This window comes from Limulus polyphemus, unplaced genomic scaffold (assembly GCF_000517525.1).
Source record: "Limulus polyphemus unplaced genomic scaffold, Limulus_polyphemus-2.1.2 Scaffold903, whole genome shotgun sequence".
Classification (NCBI taxonomy): domain Eukaryota; kingdom Metazoa; phylum Arthropoda; class Merostomata; order Xiphosura; family Limulidae; genus Limulus; species Limulus polyphemus.
In genome coordinates, this window is record NW_013666513.1 from 246,325 (window position 1) to 259,006 (window position 12,682).

Sequence of the window (12,682 nt, forward strand, 5' to 3'; positions counted from 1 at the left end):
GTTCTTCCAATACCTATAGAATGATAGGTTTCTTTTTGGCGAGTGTAAAACACTTAAATACACCAGTTCGATTATCATGGAACTGACACCTTTTAAGTGACCTGCAGCCCAACTACCACTAAGGACCCAACCCTAATGGCCAGCAGCATAATCTCCGAATCTTGGAAGGGTGTCGAACATCATCGTGGAAGAGTAATGTGTATCGTCATCTCAAGGAGATGCAGAGACCCCAGAATCACCTTCCTGAAATGTATTGCCCAAAGAAGTCCAAGGAGTGATGTGGTCTGAATGATTTAGGAACATCTGGCATAGCCAGTACTTCTGGACCAACACCATTGTCAGCTCTGTAATAATCATCCCAAGAAGTCCTTTCATTGGCCCTCTCAAAATATCCCAGAAAAAGTGACTGTAAAGGCATTATATATATATATATATGTTAAAAGAGGAGCAGAGCCTGAGACTAATACGATCGCCACCAGGGTGAGAAACAGTGACTTTGGGAAGATATAGTGCACCTCAAGAAGGAAAAATGAAGGGGCAAAGAGGTCCTCCGTTGTATGTATGTAGATGTGGCTCAGTGCTAAGTCTAAGGGTATATAATGTTAAAAACCGGGTTTCGTTGCCCATGGTGGGCACAGCTCAGACAACCCACTGAGTAGCTTTGTGCTTAACAACAAACAAATAAATACTTTGATTCCTTTTATTTATCTAGTTTGATTTGGTTTTAGTGGAATGACTATCTTCCCAATTTTTGTGTAACTGGTTTTACTTTTGTTTTATAACTTTCGTACACAGTTGTAGCTTATAGTTGTATCTGCGTTTTGTTCATTTTCAGTTTATTTTTACTTTCTTTCCTTTTGAATTTTTAATTTAATTAATTGTAGCCAAAGTTTGGTTTAATTCTACATTTAAGTTGCAATGTTTAAAACTTTGTTTTTAATTTTATATCCAATGTGTTAACTGGCTGGTTACTGTAATGTTATTTCATAACCATTTTTCAGTTTTTCATTTTAATTTGAGTTTTTTATTGTACTTCGGCTGAAATTTGTATTTGAAAATTGTTGGGGTTCATACGTTTCCCTTTGTCATCTTTGTGTAGGTTAACAAGAAGTTTTACGTGTCACTTGTGGGAAACGATTACATCTTACAATCTGTAGTTAACTTTCTGATTTGACCAGTAATGTTTAATTTCAATATTCGAGTCGGGAAGACTCTAAGATAAGTATTAAAGAAACTGTCGTAGCTAAAATAGCTACTAATTTCATCCTTTCATAATTAATATAGAATATTTTATTACGATATATTTAGATAGTCTTTCTAAATTTCCATGCAGTTTCTGCATGTAGTTAATCACGCCCTCATTGCCCGGATATTGAAAGCTTGTAAACAACGTGTTGATTTTTTCACACGGGTGAAGACCACATACTGCAATTTAAGTCTCAAGCTAACATTTATACAGTTAAGTAAGGACCTTCTACAAAAAAAAATAGTATATTCATAAAGGTGGTTTGGATTATGTATGTATATATATATATATAATTGAAGTATGTAACCTAATGATTTATGAGATACCGCACTAAAGCCTTAGCCTGACTATTAAAGTGGGAAATTCACACAAATTATGGTCTCTTCGTTCCTTTAGTTTTGATCTTGGCAGCCAATAAGAGTCACAATTAAAGCCGGCTAATTTGTCAATATTATTGTGAACAAAGCTTTGTGTTCACTTGCATTTACGTGTTTTTCTTTTGCTGTCCGTGTTCGATTTATTTAATATAACATTTCTTGAATCTGCGTTTTTACGGAAACTTTTGGCTTCCTTCTGGAGATCACAACTGTAAATACCACAATAAGAGGAGACTTAATTTTCTAAAACTTTACATTTACATTATTATTTATAAACTACGTAGAATGTCGAGCGAAAAAAACGCAATTAATTGTGCATATCAGTTTTAACAGTTCCCCAGGATCTCGGCGGGATAGCTGAGGACTCATACCACTAAAAACCGGGTTTGGATTGAGTAGCTTTGAGCTTAACAACAAACAATTGTAGTACTTACATCAAAAAAAATTAATTTTTTAAACTAAATAATTGTTTACAAACATATCTAGGCAAATCTGGATATATCTTAACACAGGACAAAGAAAAATATTTAAGCATCGAAAGACTATTAGAATGAAACTTACCTTTTCAAATCAACAGCTTTAACCTTCTGAAATCCTTCAAGAGTCGTCAGTTCCGAGGAGATCTATGTAAAAAAAGATCAGCGTGAATAAACACATACCTTAACGTACAATAAGATCAGTGTGAATAAACACATACCTTAATGTACAAGAAGGTCAGTTGAATACACACATACCCTAATGTACAAGATCAGTGTGAATACACACATACCCTAATGTACAAAATGATCAGTGGGAATAAACACATACCCTAAATGTACAAGAAGATCAATGTAAATAAACACATATCTTAATGTACAATATTAGTGTGAATACACTCACACACTCTAATGTACAAAAAAGATCAGTGTAAATAAACACATACCATAATGTACAAGAAGATCAGTGTGAATAAACACATACCATAATGTACAAGAAGATCAGTGTGAATAAACACATACCCTAGTAAGACCCACACAACACGTCAAAGTTAATATACACGTTTCGAAATAGTTATTTCTCCACAATTATATCAGATCTACATCAGGAAGACCTGGTCTGACAGTGTAGGAGGTTTTTACACATCAAAATTATAAAGAGTGAGATAATTTACTCACAAATACAAAGATGAAGTAATTTTCACATTTAGAGTATACGTTTAGAAGCAAAAATGTTTTTGTTGGATCCCTGATTCAGAATAACTAGTAAAATTACACATTAGCCACAATGTCTGAATATTTAGTTACAACAATATTCTTAGCTTTACTGTATTTTGAACTAACTTCTTTCATTATAACCTCAAATTTAATATTAATTCAGGGGTAAGTGCTTTCAGAAACAATCACTTCAGGAGGCCTGGCATGGCCTGGGGGTTAGGGTACTCGACTCGCAAGCTGCTGGTTGCGGGATCGAATTCCATCACCAAATACGCTCTCTCTTTCAGTCATATGGGCGTTATAATTTGACAGTCAATCACACTACTCGACGGTAGGTAGTGTTGACTAGCTGTCTTCCTTCTAGTGTATCACTTCTAAATTAGGAACGCTAGCGCAGATACCCCTCGAGTATTTTTTGCGCGAAATTCAACAAACACATATTTTAGGAATTTGCAATCTGCCCCATAACTTCAATAAACTGAAAAAACAATCACTTTAATATTTCTAAATAGTTCATGGTGCCATGTATGGAGAAACATTAACATTTGATGCAAAGGTCTAAATCTATCTTTTAAAAACATTCACGTACGTTTTGTGCAACACCTAAACGTTTCTTGTAACATTAAACACACTTTTCACTGAAACATCTAAACATATCTTGTTACAACATGAAGGTAAAACTTGGGTAATACCTAAATCTCTCTTGTAACAACATTCACGCTTACGGAGTTCAAAGTACACGTGTTTAAACCCAGAATTAACGTAAAAAAGTACTACGGTACTTTATAAAAGTCGTTGTCAACGTATAACGAAAAAGTTCGGTTTCTTGCTGAACTATGAAAGCATCGTAATAAGGCGACAACCTGCAGAATAAAATTATGCCAGTTAGTTACACACGTCGTTTCGTTTTTCTACCCCCAGCTCTAAATCCTGACATTAAAAAAAATCTCACCGGTGGCTCAGCTACAAGTTCGAGGCCTTACATCGCTAAAATTTTTTTGGTTCGATCCCTGCCATAGGCCAGAACGGACAGCATATCGTACAGCTTTGCGCTTAACAATAGGCCCTAAAATCAATTGCCCAGTTCAAATGTTCATTTTAAATCGTCGTGATGTTGCATTATATATATATATATATATATATATATATGGATAGATAGATAGATATACATGTTCAATTTCTTTACATCTTAGGTCTGACATCACACACTCCCTCCTCCCCCACAGGTTCTCTTAATATGCTATAAAAGCTTTAACATACAAATAGATTAAACACAGAAGTTACGAACGCAATAGGAAATGACAGAGCATTAATTAAGCCAAACAATTCAGAATCAAAAATGTAGCATGATTTCGGAGAACAAGCCATATGTTATTTTATGCTTAGATATAAATTATTACATAAATCAGAAATCAAAACTACTGAGACTGACATCGTTTAAAAGTTTTTCCTTAAATTTGCGGTATTCTTTCGAGTCTTCCTTTGCTAAGTCATTCTTCCAAGCTCGTGGCACTTTGAATTTCACGCTGTACTCCGCCTTGAGGTGGACGATGACGGTGGACGTAGATACAGAGATCCTGGTAATGATTTCGGTAGTTGTGTTTGAACCAGAAGCCTGAGAGGAACCAGATGTCGATGACAAGGGTACATCCGTACTTTCTGTTGACAATTTGTTAACGAATTTTGTTTTATTTAACGAAATTTTAATATTGCACATCAGGAAAAAAAGTTTCTTGTGTAAAAATATACTCAAATTATTCTCTATATTAAGTACTTTTCATTGCGATCTTTCAAACCTCATTGGACTAAAATACACTGAATAATATTATTTTTTTACATATTGATTTATCTACGGTACGAGTTTTAGAAAAAGAAAAACATTTCTTATTAAAAGTCTAATGTTTATTACGTGATATCACTTTGAAACTTTCAACTTTTAAATAACCGGTCAATAAATGTAGATTTTTTTTTATTGGGGACTTTCCTATGGATATACCAGGAAAGTCTGAGAGCGCCCAAGAAAGCGTATAGTGGGCTATTCACTCGTAAGAGTGGGGTTTCAGTTCTCCTCATACATCCATAGGAAATATTTGTGCATTTTGTTCAGATACATTTCTCGTGATTACAACTGAATAGAAGGATGCATATATCCAATTAGAAGTTCTTAACACGTGGTTTGTATCCGATTTGAAAAGATAATTTCTAAATATTTTTTATAATAGAAATGTTTGTTAAACTATTCATTTTTTTTAATTGTAATATCGCACCTTCTGCCTTTACTTCGGCCTTAATTCCAGACTCAGGGGTAGAGAAAAACGGAGTAGTGGGCTCATCTTCTGATTGTTTAGGTTCTAACGTTATATTCGCTTCACTGGTGGTTTCCGTGTTTGATTTTACATCTGCTTCGCTGGTGGATTCTGTGTCTAATTTTACATCTCCTTCATTGGTGGTTTTCATCTTTGACTTTACATCTGCTTCGCTGGTGGATTCTGTGTCTAATTTTACATTTCCTTCACTGGTGGTTTTCATCTTTGACTTTACATCTGCTTCGCTGGTGGATTCTGTGTCTAATTTTACATTTACTTCACTGGTGGTTTTCATCTTTGACTTTACATCTGCTTCGCTGGTGGATTCTGTGTCTAATTTTACATCTCCTTTACTGGTGGTTTCCATGTTTGACTTTACATCTGCTTCGCTGGTGGATTCTGTGTCTAATTTTACATTTCCTTCACTGGTGGTTTTCATCTTTGGCTTTACATCTGCTTCGCTGGCGGATTCCATGTTTTGTTTTACAGTTATTTCACTGGTGGGTTCAGGTTCCCGTTTTACATCAGATTCACTGGTGGGTTCAGGACCTGATTCTGCATCAGACACACTGCTAGTTTCAGATCCCGATTTTACAACTGGTTCTACGATTGTTTCTAGTTCCCATTTGACATTAACTTCACTGGTGTGTTCAGGTTCGGATTTCACACCTGATTCACTAGTTGGTCCAGGTTCCGATTTTGCATCAGGTTCACTAGTGGTTATTGATTCGGATTTTAAATCTGATTCACTAGTTGGTCCAGGTTTCGATTTTAGATCTCCTTCACTGATAGGTTGTGATTTTACATCAGGTTCACTGGTCGGTTCAGGTTCCGATTTTACATCAGGTTCACTAGTGGGTTCAGGTTCCGATTTTACATCAGGTTCACTAGTGGGTTCAGGTTCCGATTTTACATCAGGTTCACTGGTCGGTTCAGGTTCCGATTTTACATCAGGTTCACTGGTCGGTTCAGGTTCCGATTTAGTATCTGCTTCGTTCACAGAGTCTAGTTTAGCTTTTGCAGCTTCTGTAACGAAAAAGAAAACTTTCTAAAGTATTATTACTTTAATCTATAAACAAATAACATGAAACTATGTTTCATTTTTCTGCCATTGGTGATAATATAGCATATGCATATATTAGACCGCATCAATTGGTTTTCCTATCACATGTAATGACATAACTATTAGCTAGAGCGATCCAGTCAACAGCTCCCACCCACCCACGATAAAGGCTTGTCTTTCGCTCTTACAATGCGCCTACAGTTTAAAAGTGTTTGTTTGTTTGTTTGAAGTTAAGCACAAAGCTACACAATGGGCTATCTGTGCTCTGCCCACCACGGGTATCGAAACCAGGTTTCTAGCGTTGCAAGTCCGCAGACATACCGCTGTGTCACTAGGGGGCATTTAAAAGTGAAGGGAATGTTTTGTGGCATCGCAGAAATTCGAACTCGGCACATCAACTACAGCTCCGATCACAGAGCCAACCTGCGCCCGATTGAATAGAAGAAGAATGAAGTTTAACTACACTAATCTGACAAGACCAGGAAATCTGGAACTAAAAATGAAAGTACAATACCTCGTGCCACATTTCTGACAGTAAGATGATTCATCAAAAAATAAAATGCTTTAATATAAAATAGCGTAAAGGCAAAGATGCCTAAACATTGTACAGTTGTAATTAATGCTACTGAGTCAACGTGCACCACTTTCCCCCCTACACAAATACCAGCCGTTGCTAGTATTTCTAAGAACTTAAGAGTAATTGTTTGTCTTAATAATGATAAGAGAACACAATACGTGTACAGGAATTAGTGAAAAAACCAACCATAGTAAACGAAACAAATTGTCAGAAGACTGATATCAGATAACGTGAGACTGAAGAGGGCGCACGAATATGTCGAAACTAGTTTCTCTGATATCAGACTTCTGACAGTTTGTTCCGTTTACTGTGTTTTTTTTTCACTAATTTTTTATTTGTTAAGCGCAAATCTATACAAAGGACTATCTGTGCTTTTCCCACCACAGGTTTCAAAGTTAGCGCAAAGAATCGCGCACTTCGTTTTTCCTTAAACTCGATAACTTGTATCATGTTTTATCGCCGTTGTGTTAATAACACAGGTCTGCGAATTTAAACTTCATAAAAGTTGTTTTGGTTTTAATAACAGATTTTCCATAATTCTGCTACGCAGATTTCAAAAAGTTTATAAGGAGGTTTTTAAAATCGGGATGAAAAAAAAAACTCTTACTTAGATGAAATTAAGCCCCCCAGTGGTACAGCGGTATGTATGCGGACTTACAAAGCTAGAATCCGGGTTTCGATACCCGTGGTGTGGAAGAGCCCAGATGGCCCATTGTGTAGCTTTGTGCTTAATTACAAACAACCAAACAAGATCAAATTATCATTTCGTTTACCACAATACACATTTGTTATTATTAAGTTTGTTAACAAAAATACAAACAAACTGAAGAAAAGGGAATAATACTGATGTCAAACGAATATGCATCCTCATTCATCCAGATTCTTTTGTGTGAAAAATACGTCTTTTAGTCTCAAACTACGTGTTGTAGTCTTTCTTTTACGTATTGCGTTATTAAATTTTGTTAAAAATCTCTGAGTGATGGAGAAAAAGGGATATCATTTTCGGATTCAGCGTAAAGGATATGCTGTAAAACATGTAAAAATTAAGACAATAAAACCATCACACGCCTGTGTTATTTTTGTTTCTTGACGTTTTATTATCATTATTAATTTTTTCTTGGACTTTCTGGATTACTAACTTTTTATATAAAAACCGAAATATTTTCTCATAATTTCTAAAAACGACTCACCCCGTTCCCGATTATGACCAACATAAAACTTTTGACTAGACACCACAGGTATTTGCTCATGGAACCCAATCTTGCGGTTACTGCCGTCAAATTTTCCACCTTTTACGGGAAAGAAAAAATATAAACCGTCCGTTGCAGTGAACTCGATATCTTGGGTGTGATCTCCTGTTTTTCGTTTTCGACTAAAACGTAGCGTTACCTTTCCATCATTAACCTCACCGGATATGTTATGGATATCCTGGCTGTCGTCATACTGTGGGTGTTCGTAACCAGTTAACCAGCTGAAACATAAAGTCAATTTCAAAGCTTTTACGTGTGAAATATATATATATATGTTATATCATAGTGTAACACAGATCTTAAAACAAAACAAGAAAACAGTGTTTAATCGTACATAATAAATGCTTAAAAATGAGACTGACCTCAGTCACAACACAATACAACATTCATTCAATAATTTACTGTATAAAGATAGACCATTTTGGGCCTGAACGCAGTATCATAAACTATATGCTTCGATAACTTACTTCATCACCGCCAGGACGTTAGTTTTTCTTTGACAGACATTTTGTTTTTAAATTTACACAAGTATCGACTTAATATATCATAGTTTATTGAAAACAAGAAATCAACGAGTTTCCCATCGAAAACTTTCATAGTTTAGGTATTTTAAATAACTTCTTGGACAATAACTATAAATATCAAACGTGTTTTTCAGTTCAATACTTCATCATGTTTTTAGCCTAAACTGATATAAAAGTAAGATATTTTACACCATTTCGTAAGAGATGAGTAAAAAAGATAAAAGGTTCAGTGATGGTGAATACAAGATGACGTAAACAATAATGATGAGGTGAAAACTTGGTAAGCAGGTTCGGAGGTAGTATTACCAGAAGATAGTGTAGTATAGATCAGCGTTTCCCAAAGTGTGGGGCGTCCCTCCCCCCACCAATTAAACAATTAAACGTTTTATATATATTTTTATTAATGAAAATAATAAGTAATTATTACAACACATGTAGCATTTTAATGTGTATTCGTATGTTACATCTCGTCATTAACTCACTCTTTCACTCATATATAAAATATTAAAAAATAGGAAGGTGAACAAGAAACCATATTTATTAAAGGGGTGTGGAGGTCCACATTTTGGGAAACGCTGGTGTAGATACAGACCACTGAAGTTTCTTACTAACAAAACTTACAAGTATTTTATCTGACTAAAAAATTTACAAGTATTTGATCTTACTAAAAAACTTACAAGTATTTGATCTTACTAAAAAAACTTACAAGTATTTTAATATTTGACTCTTCCAATGATCCTGAAGTCAACATTGATTTTTCCAATAATCATCAGCCCATGTCTAGGCTGTCTTTTATTCATCTCTAGTCTTTTCCGTGATTTTTGTCTATACTAGCCATTGGCTATGATCCAAGCTTTAATCCATAAACTGCCTAAACTGGTTTCTACTCAGCACGAGTTCTTAGTGATAATGATCGTTTTCTACTCATGATTCTTGTCTAAACTAGCCATTGTCTGTCACCTTTGTCTAAACTAGCCATTGTCTGTCACCTTTCTCTAAACTAGCCACTGTCTGTGACCTTTGTCTGAACTAGCCACTGTCTGTGACCTTTGTCTAAACTAGCCATTGTCTGTGACCTTTGCCTACACCACCTTGTATTTTTCACTAATGCTTACTCTTATATATTCGTCACGAGCTCTTACCCAAAATCTTTTTCTATATTGCATTCAACTCGTCACGGGTTCTTACCGAAAGTTTTTGTCCACAGCCTTCTTTTCGTCACGAGCTTTTACCCAAGTCTTTGTATATACTGTCTTCTTATACTTATCACGAGTTTTTACCCAATATTTTTACCTACCTTGCCCTCTACTCGTCACGAATTTTTACTCAAATCTTGGCCTATAATATCTTCTTATATCTCTCACGAATTGTTACCCAAATCTTGGCCTATAATATCTTCTTATATCTCTCACGAATTGTTACCCAAAACCTTTGTCTACACTGTTTTCTACTCTCCACGAATTCTTACCAAAACCTTTGTCTACACTGTTTTCTACTCTCCACGAATTCTTACCCAAAACCTTTGTCTGCCCTGTCTTCTACTCTCCAAGAATTCTTATCCAAAAACCTTTGTCTACACTGTCTTCTACTCTCCAAGAATTCTTATCCAAAACCTTTGTCTACCCTGTCTTCTACTCTCCACGAATTCTTACCCAAAACCTGTGTCTACACTGTCTTCTACTCTCCACGAATTCTTATCCAAAACCTTTGTCTACCCTGTCTTCTACTCTCCACGAATTCTTACCCCAAACCTGTGTCTACAGTGTCTTCTACTCTCCACGAATTCTTACCCAAAACCTTTGTCTACCCTGCCTTCTACTCTCCAAGAATTCTTATCCAAAACCTTTGTCTACCCTGTCATCTACTCTCCACGAATTCTTACCCAAAACCTTTGTCTACCCTGTCTTCTACTCTCCACGAATTCTTACCAAAACCTGTATCTACACTGTCTTCTACTCTCCAAGAATTCTTATCCAAAACCTTTGTCTACCCTGTCTTCTACTCTCCACGAATTCTTACTCAAAACCTTTGTCTACACTATCTTCTACTCGTCACAAGTTCTTAACCTTTCTCGTCGCGGCGAGGTTTGCCAAGCTCCATGATCAACTGAAAATGGCTCCTGACTCTGTTTACCAAAGGTAGTTGTTAATAGTTTTACGACAGCTACTGTCTTGTAAGTTGTTTCTTTATCTTCTACCAACCCTTGCTTATAACTGTTCCTTCACTTACCCCAGGCTCGATCCCAATCATTTGGTACTCATGAATTTCTTTATTCAGTCAGTAATTTTTAAAGTTCTCACAAAAAATAGCTTCTCGTCTTAGAACGTAGGTTTCATGATTTTACAGAGTATTGGTTTTTATGTTAACTATATATAATATCAACACAAGATAGATACTTGCACGTCAATGACGGTGACTTGGCCGATCCCGTTTATCCAACCTATCACAGCATCACTATTGGGCTGTTGAAATCAAATTGAGAAATTAAACGAGGCAGAATAAAATTTATAAAAACAATTTTAATTAATGTCTTTATTTTACAGATTGTGCTGGACGACTTGAACAAACTGTTTCTAAATTTTAAAAAAATCTCGTTGAGTAAGTTCGTATTTTTGAAATAATTTTTTTCAAAATGCACTAAGTAGGGGTTAAAAAACCTATATGGACTAAAAGCATTTACAGATCATAAAACATTTCGAAATATCGAACTTTAATTCCCATTTGTAATATTATAAGAACCTATATTTTCTTAATAGATTAAAACATTATTAACTGTTCCTGTAATTCCTTCAGCTCTTGATTTTAAATAAGGACATAATTATCAAAACGAAAGCAATAAAGGGACTACAAATATACGCTAAACAATACAAAATTAGTTATTTGAATAAGGACATAATTATCAAAAGGAATAGCAATAATGGGACTACAAATATACGCTAAACAATACAAAATTAGTTATTTGAGTGATAAAATCTTTAACTTTTTATTGTATACTTATTAAACAGGCAAACGTACAGTTCCAGTTAATACAACCTTCCCCGTGAAGCTAAAATACCCTTAAAAATCTCTGTTGAATAATTGTTTGTTTGTTTGTTTGTTTTTGGATTTCGCGCAAAGCTACACGAGGGCTATCTGCGCTAGCCGTCCCTAATTTAGCAATGTAAGACTAGAGGGAAGGCAGTTAGTCATCACCACCCACCGCCAACTCTTTTACCAACGCCCCCACGGCTGAAAGGGCGAGCATGTTTGGTGTGACGGGGATTCGAACCCGCGACCCTCAGATTGCGAGTCGAGCACTTTAACCACCTGACCATGCCGGGCCCTGTTGAATAATTGAAACTGTAGAAATGAATACAATATGCCATCATAAACATCTTTCTGTTGTATGTTGAATTTCGCGCAAAACCACACGTGGTCCATCTGCGCTTGCCGTCCCTAATTTAAAAGTGGTAGACTAGAGGAAAGGCAGCTAGTCAACACCACCAACCACTAATTCTTGTGGTACTCTTTACCAACGTAAAACACCAAAACGATAATAAGCAACTTAAACTTTTATATGGTAACATGCCAGGGTCCTTAAAGGAGACATTCGGACATCTGTATGCTGTGGAGGGCAATAAACCTATTAGGAGATGGCCAAACACAACAAACCTTGCAGAGTGGCTACAAAGTTCAAATTAGCGTTGAATAGCAGGATGTGAGCTCGCGACGACCTACCAATATGGTTGACCGGAGATCTGAGCAGAGATAGATAACCGTTACTTGACAATACGGAGTTAAAGCAACTAGCGGGCTTAGGTTTGTGAGCCCAGTTAGCAGATCAGAATAGTAATTGCTCAATAATTCTATACAGAAGCAAATGGTCAGAAACAGGTTTCATAAGGTTGGCCTTTAAGCCAGACGACCATTGGCGTGGTTCCTCTAAACAATCGCCACAAAATAGCTCCCCTCCTTCGGTGGTGTCAAGAACATATGGATTGGTTAAACAACATCTGGACCAATGTCCATTTCACAGAAGAATCACATTTCATACTCCAGCCAGGTACGAGACTACTGTGTATTTTAAAAAGGGCCAGAACCAGAGCCAATTCCCAAATTCAAAGACCTTCCTTGTTTCGACCCGGCATGGCCAGGTGGTTAAGGCAC

General features: G+C 36.1%; 1 protein-coding gene across 1 annotated transcript in view; it reads right to left on the reverse strand.

The window, feature by feature from the left end:
- The window catches only part of LOC106461132, an 82,369-nt gene that overhangs the window by 9,376 nt on the left and 60,311 nt on the right, over positions 1-12,682 (reverse strand). Inside the window, exons 9-13 of the mRNA XM_022388003.1 lie at positions 10,937-10,998; positions 7,953-8,233; positions 5,084-6,148; positions 4,249-4,475; positions 2,185-2,246 (exon numbers count right to left, since the gene is read on the reverse strand). Coding sequence (XP_022243711.1) covers positions 2,185-2,246; positions 4,249-4,475; positions 5,084-6,148; positions 7,953-8,233; positions 10,937-10,998 — 1,697 coding nt within the window. The remainder of the gene's footprint in view (positions 1-2,184; positions 2,247-4,248; positions 4,476-5,083; positions 6,149-7,952; positions 8,234-10,936; positions 10,999-12,682) is intronic.